The sequence below is a fragment of the Pogonomyrmex barbatus genome, unplaced genomic scaffold (assembly GCF_055798465.1).
Source record: "Pogonomyrmex barbatus isolate J1 unplaced genomic scaffold, ASM5579846v1 scaffold2, whole genome shotgun sequence".
Lineage (NCBI taxonomy): Eukaryota > Metazoa > Arthropoda > Insecta > Hymenoptera > Formicidae > Pogonomyrmex > Pogonomyrmex barbatus.
Window position 1 is genome coordinate 9484287 of NW_028297116.1, and position 14215 is coordinate 9498501.

General features: G+C 37.8%; 1 protein-coding gene across 3 annotated transcripts in view; it reads right to left on the bottom strand.

Annotated features, from left to right (window-relative positions):
* Nucleotides 1-2104: 2104 nt before the first annotated feature.
* Nucleotides 2105-14215, bottom strand: part of stum (mechanosensory transduction mediator stumble) — a 30606-nt gene continuing 18495 nt past the window's right edge. For all 3 annotated transcript variants that reach the window (XM_089075938.1, XM_089075939.1, XM_089075940.1), the window contains exons 5-9: nucleotides 6018-6281; nucleotides 4953-5193; nucleotides 4349-4475; nucleotides 4035-4229; nucleotides 2105-3664 (exon numbers count right to left, since the gene is read on the bottom strand). In XM_089075938.1, coding sequence (XP_088932064.1) covers nucleotides 3537-3664; nucleotides 4035-4229; nucleotides 4349-4475; nucleotides 4953-5193; nucleotides 6018-6281 — 955 coding nt within the window. In that variant the 3' untranslated portion in view covers nucleotides 2105-3536. The remainder of the gene's footprint in view (nucleotides 3665-4034; nucleotides 4230-4348; nucleotides 4476-4952; nucleotides 5194-6017; nucleotides 6282-14215) is intronic.

Here is a 14215-nt window from a genome sequence, read left to right on the forward strand (position 1 = left end):
ATCATGTATTATTTGACAAAGTAATTTGTATATGCATTATCATATATTTTAACAATTACACACTCTCACGTGAGTGAAATTGTTTCGAAAAATGAGTGCATGCTTTGCCCTTTTATTTTTCTGTAATCCCATTGGATATCGCTTTAATTTATTTAATGAAACTCATATAAGTATACGTTACGATACAATTTAATTTCACGGAATTTAATCCCAGCTTAATTTCTCTATGCATACTTTTCGTTCCTTTGAGTCAGGATCTTACGAGAATTTCCTTCACGATTAATTTAAGCGCTTGTGAAAAAAAAAAAAGTCTTATATCCTTCTAGCTTTCCATTACAATTACAACGACATTTGATACAAAATTAATTTCTTGTCCGGTTATTATATACTTCCCGCGCAATTTCCTTTTCTTCTTCGTTATCTGTATTTGTCAATTATTTCAAGAAAATTCTCTTCTCAAGGAAAAATCGTCTTCATTAATACACGTTTCGCGCGTGCTCCTGTAATACGAACGGCAATCGATTACCAGAGCGTACATTCTTTCTCGATGAGTGCACTCGATCTCCACGTTATAATCAACTCGAGGCAAATCTAATCTTTCTTTTTTTTTTTTTTTTTTTTTTTCTTTCGTTTGTGGCGACCGCGGATCGATCCGGACCGGGAAATAATAAAAGAGGGGGTCGCGCGATTAAAGCTCAGCGGTCGCTCCTCGTCTCCGCGCGAGCGTAATGCATAAAACCGGCGCGAAAGTTTATGCAATGTGGTCGCGATAAATTGCGGCCGATAAGGCGCCGCGTATATCAACCGCATAGCGGTGCGAGCACACGCTCCTCCGCCCGATCGCCTCCGCAATTTTCACGAACTGTCGGCGAAATTCACACGAATTCACGCGCGGGCGTGTCGGATCGCCGCGAATCTCGCACATTATTTCCCGGAGAAGGGAAACCGAATGCCGAGCGTGATAACGGCAGCGCGTCCGCGCCGCTAATAAGATATATTTAACGACCGACACTCGACGGTATGAACGAAAACGAGCGCGGCGCGCTTTGTGAACGCTCGAAAATTGATCGCCGGCGTGTAAAATGTCAGAGGGAAAGAGCGTCTCGCGCGCGCGAAAAGGGAGATTATTTTCAATCTCTGTGAAAATAATCGTTTCTCGAAAAGAGAAAATCGTCGTAAAATAACACGGTTTAACGATGCGAATACGTCGCTTCTTTTCTCCTTTCGGGGTTTTCATCCCCGTCGATCGGGACGGCGCTTTACTTTGAACGCTCGTTTCACCCCTTTGCGATATTTCACTCGTGAAGAAGCCTGGTGATGTGCCTTTATATATTATTACTTTATATTATTATTACGTCGCCATTTCACTGAAAGGAATACAATCTCGTATCAATCGAACAGGACTCGTAGATGAGAAGAATACTTATCGAACAGATCGATAAATAGATCGGAGCCTGCCGCTCGGGTTAGTAACACAGATCACATGGACCACATCTTCATATAACCAAAACGCATAACCAAATAACGCGGCGAACGCTGCCGGCCTTCGACAAAAACAAAAATAACGCGATCTTGATAACAGCCGCTTGAAATAGAGCTGCTTGGGCATGCGATCGATTTTTGCATGCTTAAAGGTAGTAGTTTCACTAGATCTTCCGCATTTCATGAGCATGCGTACGTTTCTCTGAACTTGTGCATCTTGCAGCGTCGCGATATCATCGAATGATGGATGACACGATAAATTCCGCCAAACGAAATATTTTTTCTCGCAAATCCACCCTTCGTTTACCGTCGTTTATCTTATTACGAGGACATCTCCTCTCTTCTTTTTTTTATCATTTTACACGTGGAAGAAAAACTGAAATGATCTAGTCGCGTGACGTCGTTTCAGCGAATCTTTCTTATAGTAAATTCAATAAAAATGTATATTAAAATTATATTTAATTACATTTAATTATATTTATTGGAAAATATAGAATAGATGTATTAGTTTGGCAGATAAAGAATATATATATATATATATATATATGAGGATGTAGAAGCGACTGCAGACCGGAAGGAAGAAGGGGGAAAGTACAAGAATTCCCAGAGGCAGGGGTTGCGTTAAAAATTGACGTAAGTAATATATTTTTTCATATTTACAAGAATTATAAGTATAAGTTTAATCGGATAGTCTCCAATATTCGTACATATGCGTGTGTATGTTGCGCTTGTAAAAATATAAAGCGCGTTTTTTCAAAACGTAATTATCCCATCGATATCGTTTTTAAAACTGTCCTTAGGGACTACGATAATCCCATCCTGAAGACCCCGAGCTTAGCTACCGTGTATAAATCTAATGTCTACTCGTACACCAATGCTCCAGATACTCCAATTCAATATCGTGACGATTACCGTCTATGCAATCCGTTTTCCGATAGATCATCCTCATCGACGCAACGAGTACATTTTGAAAGAACGCCTCGGTTAAAGATGCTTTCACTGAAAGCGAGTAATCTTCAAAGACGTCTTCGGATTCTGATAGGCCACGAGCCGTGCGCGTACAAACGCCAGCTTTACAAAAATTGAACCTTTCGTCGACGAGAACGAAAGTTTTCGCTGCGTAGAAAAATGCAGGGCGCTCGCGAAGTATCTGATATGCCTCATTTAAGTCGATCATGTCGATCCTTGATCCATAAAAAAGAGGTTTCGAAAATTTTCAGGGATGTTGTGAAATTTAAAATTGTCACATTTCTTTATTAATTCTTAATAAGACAGCTTTGAGCTTCTTTAATTCCTTTCTGAAACTTTTTCCTCCAATTAATAATATTGTTAATTAATATTGCTAATTATTTATTGCAATATATTTTTTTATAAATAAAGAGAGAGGATAACGTGTAATGTTAATTTAAAATACAATTTAAAAAGTTACTTTCCAGTGCAATGTACACGTTAATTCTGATTTCAGAACACTCGAGTAGAAACTTTACAAGCACCCCGCAAGGAAATCTCGGCGATACTTTCTTTCGAAAAATTTCTTATTGAAAATTGAAAATTTTGATGCAATAATATGTTAAGCCACACGAGAAGAAAATCTCTTGATACGAGATTCCTGGCTTATACTTAGAGATTCTATTACTAACTTCGATAGAAGATTTTCCTTTCCTTTAGAAGTATAGCGAGGAATGAATGATGGAAGAAAAAGGCACAGAGGTAGAGATAGAGCTTTAATAATTCACGGACTTTTTTAATTCCGTGTCCAATTTTTTATTCCGTACGGCTTAACATGTTATTGTCGTAAGCTTCTTAATTAACTCGATCGCAACCGAGGAAAGTTCTTATCGACTAATTGTTTTCACAAATATATATCGTCTTCACAAATATATAACCGTTTGTACAAGATGCTTATATTCGCAATAAAATTTTATTCGTACGAACGATAGCCTTCATTTCGGAATGATCGACATTAAGCGATACGCGAAGACTTGTCGAACGAGATACAAAATATCTTTAGATAACCGGAGGACGATCGCGCTTCTATCTTCATTAAAAATGCATCATCGCGCCCTCTCCATCCCTCGCAGGGCTTGACTCGGCACACCGGGAGGTAAGGGAGCTGCCTCACCCCCTCTGGCCTCAGGGTCGTTGTTGGCGGCTTCCGAAGCCTTGAACCTCTTGTATTTCCCTGTAATTTGGTACGCTTTACATGTCGCGTCATGCATTCCGGAATGTTATTACATTCCACTACAAAATTCCAGAATTCTAGGATTTAAAAGAAAACAAAATAAACTAATAATAATCTTCTACAAATAACTTGCGATCAATTTTAAATAAAAAAAATATAGTTTCTCTCTTAAAAAAAAAAAAAATATGAAAATCACTTTGTAAAATCTTATGATCGTAAAATTAGAATAGAATAGAATTAGAATAGAATTACTATTTTGTATGATCAATTTTAGATAATATAGTGCTTATTGCAAATAAAATCGAATATTTATTATCAATAATTCGATAAACGATGTAGTTTTATCAAAGTTTTATCATAGAATACTTACTAGCCAAGCGAACCATGGTGACGCCCCACCAAATGCTCCAGCCCCATCCAACGAGGCAGAACAGAACGGTAAATAATTGGCCCACGCCCACGATGAGATTGACGATAAATGCACCAAGTCGTGATTTCACTCCGGCAACGGCAGAGAATCTCGGCTGTCCGGTGCACAGATTGAACAGACCACTCCAAACGGTTCCTACATGATATCAGTTAAATAGTCAAAGAATACTGATTAGTGACTGCTTTGATACTAAGGAATAAACCATTTTAAGGTTCAAGAAATTAATTTGTTATTTAATAATTAATTGTTCATACCGGTGCCCGGCAATAGAACGTTCCAGACTAAACAGAACCAGGCGAGGGGAACGGGTAGACAAGGAATAGCGCCACGCATGACAGAATTGTGCTCCACCAACACATCCGGTATCTTAGATTTCGGTTCCTGCAAGCGCGTCAAATTCTCATATTATAAATAAAAAGTCTAGAAACGATATTTAAAACATTATAATTTCTGCCGAGCGAACCGAGCCGTATCTCGAATAAAAAAAAAATAATGCCTAATTCAGAAATAAGAAGGGAGAATGTGCGTCGGCGGGGCGGCCCGACTATGAACCAGTCGTGAAAACAAATTAAAAAACAAATTTAAAAATATTAATTCATCCAGTTTAAAACTTTCTATCTGTTTTATATATATCTGTAATAGAGAACATCTAGAAAGTAGGCGAAATGTTCTGTGCGTAATAATGAAAAAAAAAAATTGTACTTTTTATGTTATTAAAATCATAACAGCAATTTTTATTTCGGATAATTACAATTTTTTTTTGGTAAGGAAAATGACAAAGTGCAAAATGACGGTTTGTTCTCGTTGACAGATGTAATATAATATGATAATTGTACATTCGTATGCGCGTCCACATACCTCAGACAGGGGCGGTGGCGCTACGCTTGTGAGACTGTGCTTGGCACGTGTGTTTCTTGTGCGTTGTTGCGTGTCCGCGCGTTTGCAGCTGCATTTGCCGCTGCAACAGCCGAACATGCGACGACAGATCGCACCGCATCTTCTCTCCGGCGGGCAGCAAACGGCACGCTCGGCGGGGGCGACCCTCGATTTTCTCGTGCAACATTTAATCTCTTGGAATCTCTCTCGTAGACGAGCACATCTGCCAGAGAAATATTTGTGCGATGAAAATATTCCGGGTTCCTAAATTTCGCTTGACATACAATGACTCTGAGTAACTCTGACAATAATAAAAAATGTGAAAGATCTTGAGAGGTATCCAAAGTGACACGTTTCTCTTTCTAAAAGGTACCTAAAAGATTAAAGTGCTTCTTTCAATAAGCGTGAATTTTTACTTTAAGAATACTTAGCGAAGGCGTTAAAATATTCCAAAACTGGAACTAAAGCTCTAAAGAGACAAATTGCACCTACAAAAAGTCTAGAAACTGGAAACATAAATATATATATATATATATATATATATATATATATATAATAGCAAAGTAGAGCAAGGAGGGTAATATAAGTGGCAGAGAAAATTATATAAAACCGAGTCCAAGAAGTTCTAGAAGCAGGTTTACGGCTAAGTAAAAAAATAATAAGTTACGGAATGATGTGAAAAGAAGTGAAAATCGATAAGATATCTTCGTAATATCTTCATAAAATAAATAAAATCCTTTTTGCTATACATTTCTTTTTCATATATTTTGATACCATTTATTTATTTATATAAAGCTTAATTTTAGCACAACAAAGTACCCTTCTTGACTCTCATATTCTCTCTTAGTTTTTGTTCTTGTTTGCTTTTGATATTCTAGAAAGTCCATTATTGATCTTTGTTATATATTTTCTGCTTTCACCACTTAAACCTGTTTCACTTTCTCGATATATAAAAACATATAATGCGAATGCAATTACTATTCAATGGGACAGTGTGCCAAGTGAAATTTAAATTGATCAAGTGAAATTTAAATTATTAAACAATACCTGCATCGCGCCTTTAATTTCGACCAGCATGTGTTCGTTGCGGGTGGCGGTGCATCCGGCGTGGGGGTTGCAACAGGCGATGGGGTATTGTTGGCCACCGTCGTCCTTCCTTGATTCCTGGTCCACAAAAGACCCTTGGGATCCCTGCGGCAGGCCAGGCATCTCATACCGGAGCAGCACTTACAGTATTGACTCAAGGACCTTCCCCAACGTGCCAACAGTTTTTCGCTATCACGTTGCTTCTCGTTACTCGATGCCAGGACACTACAAAAAGTCAAGGCACATCGTTTATTAGAACGAAATTTTTTAGAAGGAAATTTATAAAAGACACATATATCCAATTTGGAAAAATTATTATACGTCTTGATCATATATCCACTTTATGCATTAGTATATATATTTATTTTTTTTTATCAAATATTAAGATAAGAATGAATGTATAGTAAGTAACCCCTGATCCATATTATAAAAGAACATATGATTATTAAACGTACTTAAAATTATATGTTAATTTTCTTAAAAAATAAAATATTTGTATATTTCTCACTTAATTTACTTTATGCGGCAAGTCTGGCTATTTATTCCTGAAAAATTATTATCGATTTTACATTAGCTGCATAGACTATTAGCACCTATATACACCTGTATACATACATGAGTCATGTGTAAAATGTATAGTAATATCAGAAAGTATTGATTACGTTAACTAGATGAAGAACGGATTATTCACGAGACATAATATTTAGATTGCTCGAAGGCGCAAATTTTTCGTCGAAATCGCAGTCTGCCTGGCTACGGTAGGGTAACAAATTTTTGACAATTCATAATTTGCGTTTCCAAGTTTGTCTCAAAGTTAAATAGACTACAAGCTATCGTGCATAAATGCGCATTTAAAAAAAAAAAAGGGCAAACGCCTATTTACTGGCGAAACGTGATGTTTCGTGACTCGCTGGCCCACCAACGGGCCGGGCGATCGACTGAAGTATGAAGCTTCGCGCACAAGGGAGGCTCATCAGAACACAAAATCCTCACCACATACCAAAGCCGGAGGTGCACCCCGAAGCCGCGCAGGTCCCATCCCTCTATCCGCGCACGTAATCGCAATCGGGGAAACCGCTTACCTCCACGCAACTCCTTCGCAGGATGGGAAACCACCTTCCGGACACTTGAGCGGCGATCGGTGAACGTCGATGGCGCGATCGCGGATCACGAAGTCGCGGTAGACACGCGGTCGACGGCAGACGGCTCGCGGGTGGAAAATCAGAAACATCAGGCGAGGAGTAAGGCCGGGCCCCGAGAGAGCGGCCGGAATGGTGATCGAGCGCGCGAGAATTGATGAGGGCGGAGAAATCGCGGGATCGCGACGGCGGGTTCGTAAGCTCAACGAGCGGCCATCACCGTCGGCCGGTCTCCGGCTGACTTTCGGTCAGTGATTGCGGGTGCCGCAGTCGCGGCAGGACGTGGCCGCGAGGGTGGCAGGCGAAGGCGCGAGGCCGGCCGCGACCGGTCACGCAAAGATTTTCAACCACCCTCTCGCGTTCCCTCCCCTTCCCTCCCCTTCCCTCCCCCTCCCCCTCCCTCTTCCCCCGTCTCTGCCCTCGTCTCACCCGCGAACTGGCCGACTGGCTGACCGCGAAATCGATACGCGCGACACGAACTTCTTTACCTTAACCGGCCGGTTTTCAAGGCGGCCGCGGCCGATTTTCACCCCTCCCCCCCCCCCGGCGCGCGCGTAACGTCTCGCGACGCGACGCGACGCGCGTGTCGAACGGTGGCTACACGACATTAGAGCTACGCTTGTAATTCGTCGTCACCTTAACCCTTAAGCGGGAGCGAGCACTTTCGCTGATCGAAAGGAAGGCGATTGCTGCCGGCATTGATTGCGTGCTTATTTTAGAACTGGGATCGCACTTATTCGCGTACAAAGTTGGAATAGTCTTAGGTGACAATAATAATTTTGTTTTATACAATGAAAAGTGTAAACATTGTTTTTTTAAGTATTTTCCAAATATGTTCTTAATAATGAAGGATCGATATTGAATATATTTGAGAAAGAAATTTAGCAACATAGATTTTCAATCTCAATATCTTATTAAAATGATATCAAAATTAATATTCTTTAAAAATTAGTAAAATTAACTTGTCATGGATATATATATCAGTTAGATATAATTTTTTATATATAAATTTTATTCGATATTTATTCGATTTCTAATTTATTATAAATTATTTATGTCATTATATTTGTGTCATTTCTTTTCTTATTTTGTGTCAATTATATATTTTATGTTAGGCTTATCGTTGTTAAGTTTTCAACATGATTGTTAAAGAGAAAAGAAACTTTATTCCTTCGAGGAAGAAGATTTCTTGTTTCGTAAATTGCGATCATAAACTGGTAAATATCAGTAAATAGTAAAATACTTTAACATTAACAGCCAGCTTCTGCCACCGACAAAAGATATTATATTATTATGCGGTGAGAAAATTATGCGGCGAGAAAGTAGATAAATTGTGTTACTACCACTAGTCCAATGCATTTGCATTTTATTTCGAAAATATTTTCACGAGAGAAATTTTATGAACACTTAAAAAATCCAACGTTAATGGGATTACAAATATTTTTTATTATTTATCAAAAGAGCTCACTTATCATTTATTCATAATAGTAATCATTTAGTAATCAACCAATTAAATACAAAAAGTGAATAAGAGCATCCTAGCAATTTAGTTGCATTAGCAATTTATAATATGAAAAAATGCAGCATTTAGCGATATTTATTTTTGTAGTATTTATAATTCGAATTTTTTTAATAATATATATTTATAAATTTAAAATTTTCCATAATTCTATAATTTTTACAATTAATCGATATCTAAGTATATTTAATTCTTTTAAGTACTTTATTATTGAAATTTGTTACACTATAGAAATTTTTTTTATATATTTACATTTTTGTATATTTGTCATTCGCATTTGTAGTTTTTATCTCTGTATCTTCAAAAAATTAAATTTAAAAATACCCTTGTTGTGGTCTTATGCATTGTCGCGTCAAAATAAACTACCACGCTTCTGCAAAGGGCAGCCTCAAAATTTATCCACCCTAAAAAGGATTAACCCTGGTGGCACACTAAAAGCACGCTGGTTGGCCGATTACACAGGCTGCATCGCGAATTACGACACGCTCGACAAAACCATTAAAAGTTGCACGTGTCTGAAAGTTCGTATTCACCATTTGCGCCGCTGATTAAAGAGGCGGGACGACGGGGCGGAGGCGACGTGCGGAGCAAAAGCGGCGGAAAGTTCGCACAAAATGCGGTGTGTCATTAAAGCGCAAATACCGCGATCTACTTCGACGTGGGTAATTTTGTGCCCTGCCGAACACTTTCCCCCGTAATTGCGCCACTAACGAGAGCGGAGGATCCAGAAAAATCCGGGCGCATTATCTTGGGAATCAGAGCGTTCCTCCCCGAGCGTGGCTTCCGGTCGGTCTCTGGAGATGCGCGTTGTACGAATGAAATTCACCTAATTAACGTTTGCCCAACGACGAGTGTTCTCCCCTAATTTAACTAATCGGTCAGATCGATCTCGCGCGCATTACCGCAAACAATCGCGCGCCTTTGTGTCCGGGAAATAATGCGTGCTGATTCACGCCACTTTTGTTTTCTCGCGTTTCCTCACCGTTGAATTTTCCCCGCATCCTTCTCTCCTTCGGCCTTCGGATCTCGATCTAAATGAATGAATCTCTGATGAATTCGGTGTTAAAACGTTTCGTTTTGTTGTACGATTTTATAAGATGATTGATGTTCCCGAGAACCGTCCGAGTCCCAAATGCATACACGTACCGAGATCTATATCTGACAAAAACGTATTAGGGGAATTGCAAAAATGATGTGGCGTTGCAATGGTAATCAGGTCGCATGCGAGCCGGGCTCTTTCCGAAAGATAAACTCGGGCGCAACAGAGTGAATGTCATATTTCAGATTTACGGCGATAGGATTGTTTCGTGTCGCGCGCGAGCGGCATTATCATTCGCACAAATTTTAATAACTGTCGTAGTAATAAAACAACACTGTTGGAACACTCGGCTACCGTGTGCCGTGCCGCATAAATGTACAACGGGAGCACAACCTTTGAAATTTTTCTACGCACGTAAACGTAACGAGTGGGAGGTCACAAAAAGGGCGCGTAGGGCGAGAATTGATTATAGCTCGCATGGCTGACCCTAATGTTGACACGCGTTTCGATAATAAGCGAGGCTAATCTCATCGGAGAACACTTTTGCCAATATACAAAGCAACAATCTGGTCGGATGAAAATCAATATTTGATCATTCCATCGCGCAAATAAATGGAATATCTGTCACTTTTTCAATTTGAAAGAGCAAGAATTTACGGACTGATAAAAATACCGAGTGAGTTATAAATTCCATTACATCTCCACAATATGCGTACATTTGAATTGCGACAGCAGCGTGACGAGCAAAATTAATAAATGAAGTCGTAGATCCTTACCAATAAAACTGTGTGTTTCTCTGCATATTTTGAATTGATTTCTTAATGTGTTTTGCATTCAGAAACAATGCAAGAGCTTTTTATCGCAGACGCTCATTTTAATAAATAAGCATTACGGACTTGATCGAATTTTTTAGTATATTTTAAAAAATTTTCGTTTAACAATCTTACTAAAAAATTGCAAATTTCTATTAAGCAATAATAACATAAGAAGAAGAAGTAATATTAGGAAACGTTGATATGCTCAATTTTGTGACAGAAAAATGTATTTATCTGTAATATAATCTACTTGTTATTTTCCGACGAAATTCTCGAATTATTAATGCAAACAACCTCTGCAATTTCGTGCTCCTAACTACCGCGACATGCAAATAAAAACGCGTGCAGGTTTCGTTTATTTATAACTCGCACGATGTCATCTACGAATTAAAAATAGATTTTTCTAGCGATTAATATTAACATGATCGATGCCCGGATGTGAGAACGATGTTACCAAAGTGTAACATGCAGGGGACAAATTGAAATTATTCAATTCCGCAAGAAGGCAAGCTTGTTTCCGATACGGAAATTAAGAATATTAATCTTCTTACGCAATTGTCAAATTTTAAACGCAAATAAAGCCATGCAACATGCAAATACATTTGCCTTGTATCGCGTAATGATTTGAAAACTGCTTAATATCGGTTTAACATTGCAAATCAATGCACCTTCCTGCCATACGTCCCGTTGTTGGCCACGAGGATAACGGGATGTAATTAACCCAATCTGCGGGGGCGATTAAACCGGACTGGAAAGGTAACGAGAGAACGGGATTCGAAGGAGTTGAATGTATAACGTGATGCAAATTACATTGAAATTTGTTTCGCTCGATCTTTAATAACGCATTCTTGCATCTAATATTTTTCGCGTTGCACGACGTATACCGTGAACGTTTTCCGCGCGTTATCAAGAATCGGCGGCTCAATTATGTCGAATTGTTGGAAAATGGGCTGCTAGTTTACATAAAAAAATGCAAACATGCGTTAATAAAGCAAGGGAGAGGCACGCGCGATCGTATTGGGATTAAATGGCTTACCTAAGGGCGACATAATAAAGACGGGAATATACAATTACAAAAAATTTGCAAATTAGTAAGTTCAAAAGAAAAAAAGAAAACGCTTCGAAATCTTTTATGTTTTTTTTTTTTTTTAAATTGAAATCAGGAAATTTATCAGCCTATTTGCCTTGCGAAAATTACAGCTCGATTTTACAATTCAGTAGTACAGTCGACGCGACAGTCAGACAAAAAGCCGTCGGATTAAATATTTATTCCTTGCCGTAGCTACTAGATTTTAAGGTTAAGATTTGTAAGATAAAAAATACAAAATTTTTCAGTTTTCTTTCGCTACGAGCAAACAGGATATATATATTTCCTATGTCAAAATCGTGAAATGTATTTAGAAAATCAATAACGCATTAATCAATCGTGCCGCGCATTTTCATAAACATCTATATTTGGATACACATAAAAAGGTACGTGTACCTCGCTGCTTTTTAATATCGCGTATGACTCAACGGATGCGGATTAGCTATCTAAATCGGATTATCGCGTGATCGCGAGAGCACGTGTTCCCTCGTCGCATTCCTTCGAGTCTACTAACGAATCACTCGTCCAATATTGTCAGTCTTGACGGATTTCTTTCCTTCTCGGTAAACGGCAAACTTTTTCTATAAGATACATCTTATGCGCCGCGCGACTAAAAGATGATGAACCAAATGAGCTAATCGATCGATGCCTTGATCGGAAACTCGCCAGTCACTTCCGGACCGGGGGGAGGGGGGGGGGGGTTGGTTTCGCCAACAGATTCGACGGATCGCCCAAATCGCACGTGCCAACGAGGGGGGCGGTATGACCGAAAATCGACGTAACGTGGCAAGTGACCGGCGAGGCGTCGCGGCGCGGCGCGGCGCGTCGCGTGCGGCCAAGGTCGACCCGCGCCACCACCCGTATTTCACTCGCTTCGCCTGTGTGTTCTCGTTTCTCTTTATAGCCACCACGACACCTCCCCCCCCCCTCCCGCGCGAGGGCACTTCCCCTAATTCGCCGATTGTCGCTCGCAGAAGAAAAGAAAAAGATCCGCGCGCCCGGCCCTTAAAACCGCCGTACAGCCGACACGTGAATTTCTTGGTCTCAAATTCGATCGACATCGATCGTGCAGCTGGTGTCAGAATGTTAGAGACTTGTTTTTCTTAACGGCAAGTGCATTGTAGACTTACTCGCTATTTATATAAATTGAAAAATAAAATAAAATAAAATAAAATAAAGTAAGGATGAAATGAATAATTGTTATAGATAATATTTTTAACAACAAGAATATTGTAACATTTTAGTAATTATTATTATTATATATCGCTTTTGATTTATACGGGGATCAAATTGTAAAACAGATAAAACAGAAAAAAAAGCATCAACCATCATGATTTCGATCATATAAAATTGAATAAAATTCAAGAGAATCCCATTTAATGGAAATATTTAAATATTAGCAATTAATGACTTACTTATGTATCTTTCAACTTTATTGGAAATAAATTAAAGCGAGAATAAAATAGATAATTATTATATAATATTTTTTACAACAAGAATATTGTATACTTTGTAATTATTATCATACATTGCGTTCAATTTATACAAATTATAATTATAAAGGATCAAATTATAAAACATATAAAACAGAAAAAGCATCAATTATTCTGATCTGATTATAGAGATTTAAAAATTAAAGAATCTTATTTAATGAATATATTTAAATGGTGGCAATTAGTGGCTTACTATGTATCTTTTAACTTTATTGGAAATAAAGAGAATAAAATAGATAATTATTATATAATATTTTTTTAACAATTAAATATTTTAACTAAAATATTGTAACATTATAGTAATTATTATTATATATTGCATTTGATTTATACAGAGATTAAATTATAAAACATACAAAACAGAAAAAGTATCAACTATTCTTATATGAGATTGAGTAAAAATTAGCGAATTCTATTTAATGAAAATATTTAAATGATAGCAATCATTAGCTTACTTATGTATCTTATTGGAAATAAGTTAACTTCAGTTTTTTAATTTATGAAAACATTCTTTGAAATAATTTAGGCGCGAGCATAATCATAAAAAGTGAATAAAAGTTGCCACGAGTAGTAGTTTAATCACTTAGATATCGCTGTGAATTATTAGTGAGATTTACTGCCTAACGGCTGGCTATTATGCCATTAGTGTGCAAATTTGTGGTCAGCAGTTTACTCCACGATTCTCAATTAGACAAATCACTCTTCGATAACTTTTGATTCTGCACCTTATCATCTTAAATTAGCTTCATTTTTCTTTAGACAATCTGAGTTTCTTGAAAGCAATTTTTCTTGTACACGTAACATAAAATGGAGATACCTTTTTCCTTGTGTAAAATATTTCCATTATCGATTCTTATTTATAAAAGAAGTCTAATCGATTCATCAAATTGCGAAAAACTTATGTAGAAAATTACAAGAAATTATTACATAGCTCATTGTAAAAAATTAATTCACTTTTTAACTGTCAATTATTTTCAAAAGTATTATATTAATTGTAACTTTAAGGCAAGTAATGAAGCCACTACACAGCATTTTAAAGAGCCGAAAAAGTAATGAACATTTCAGCT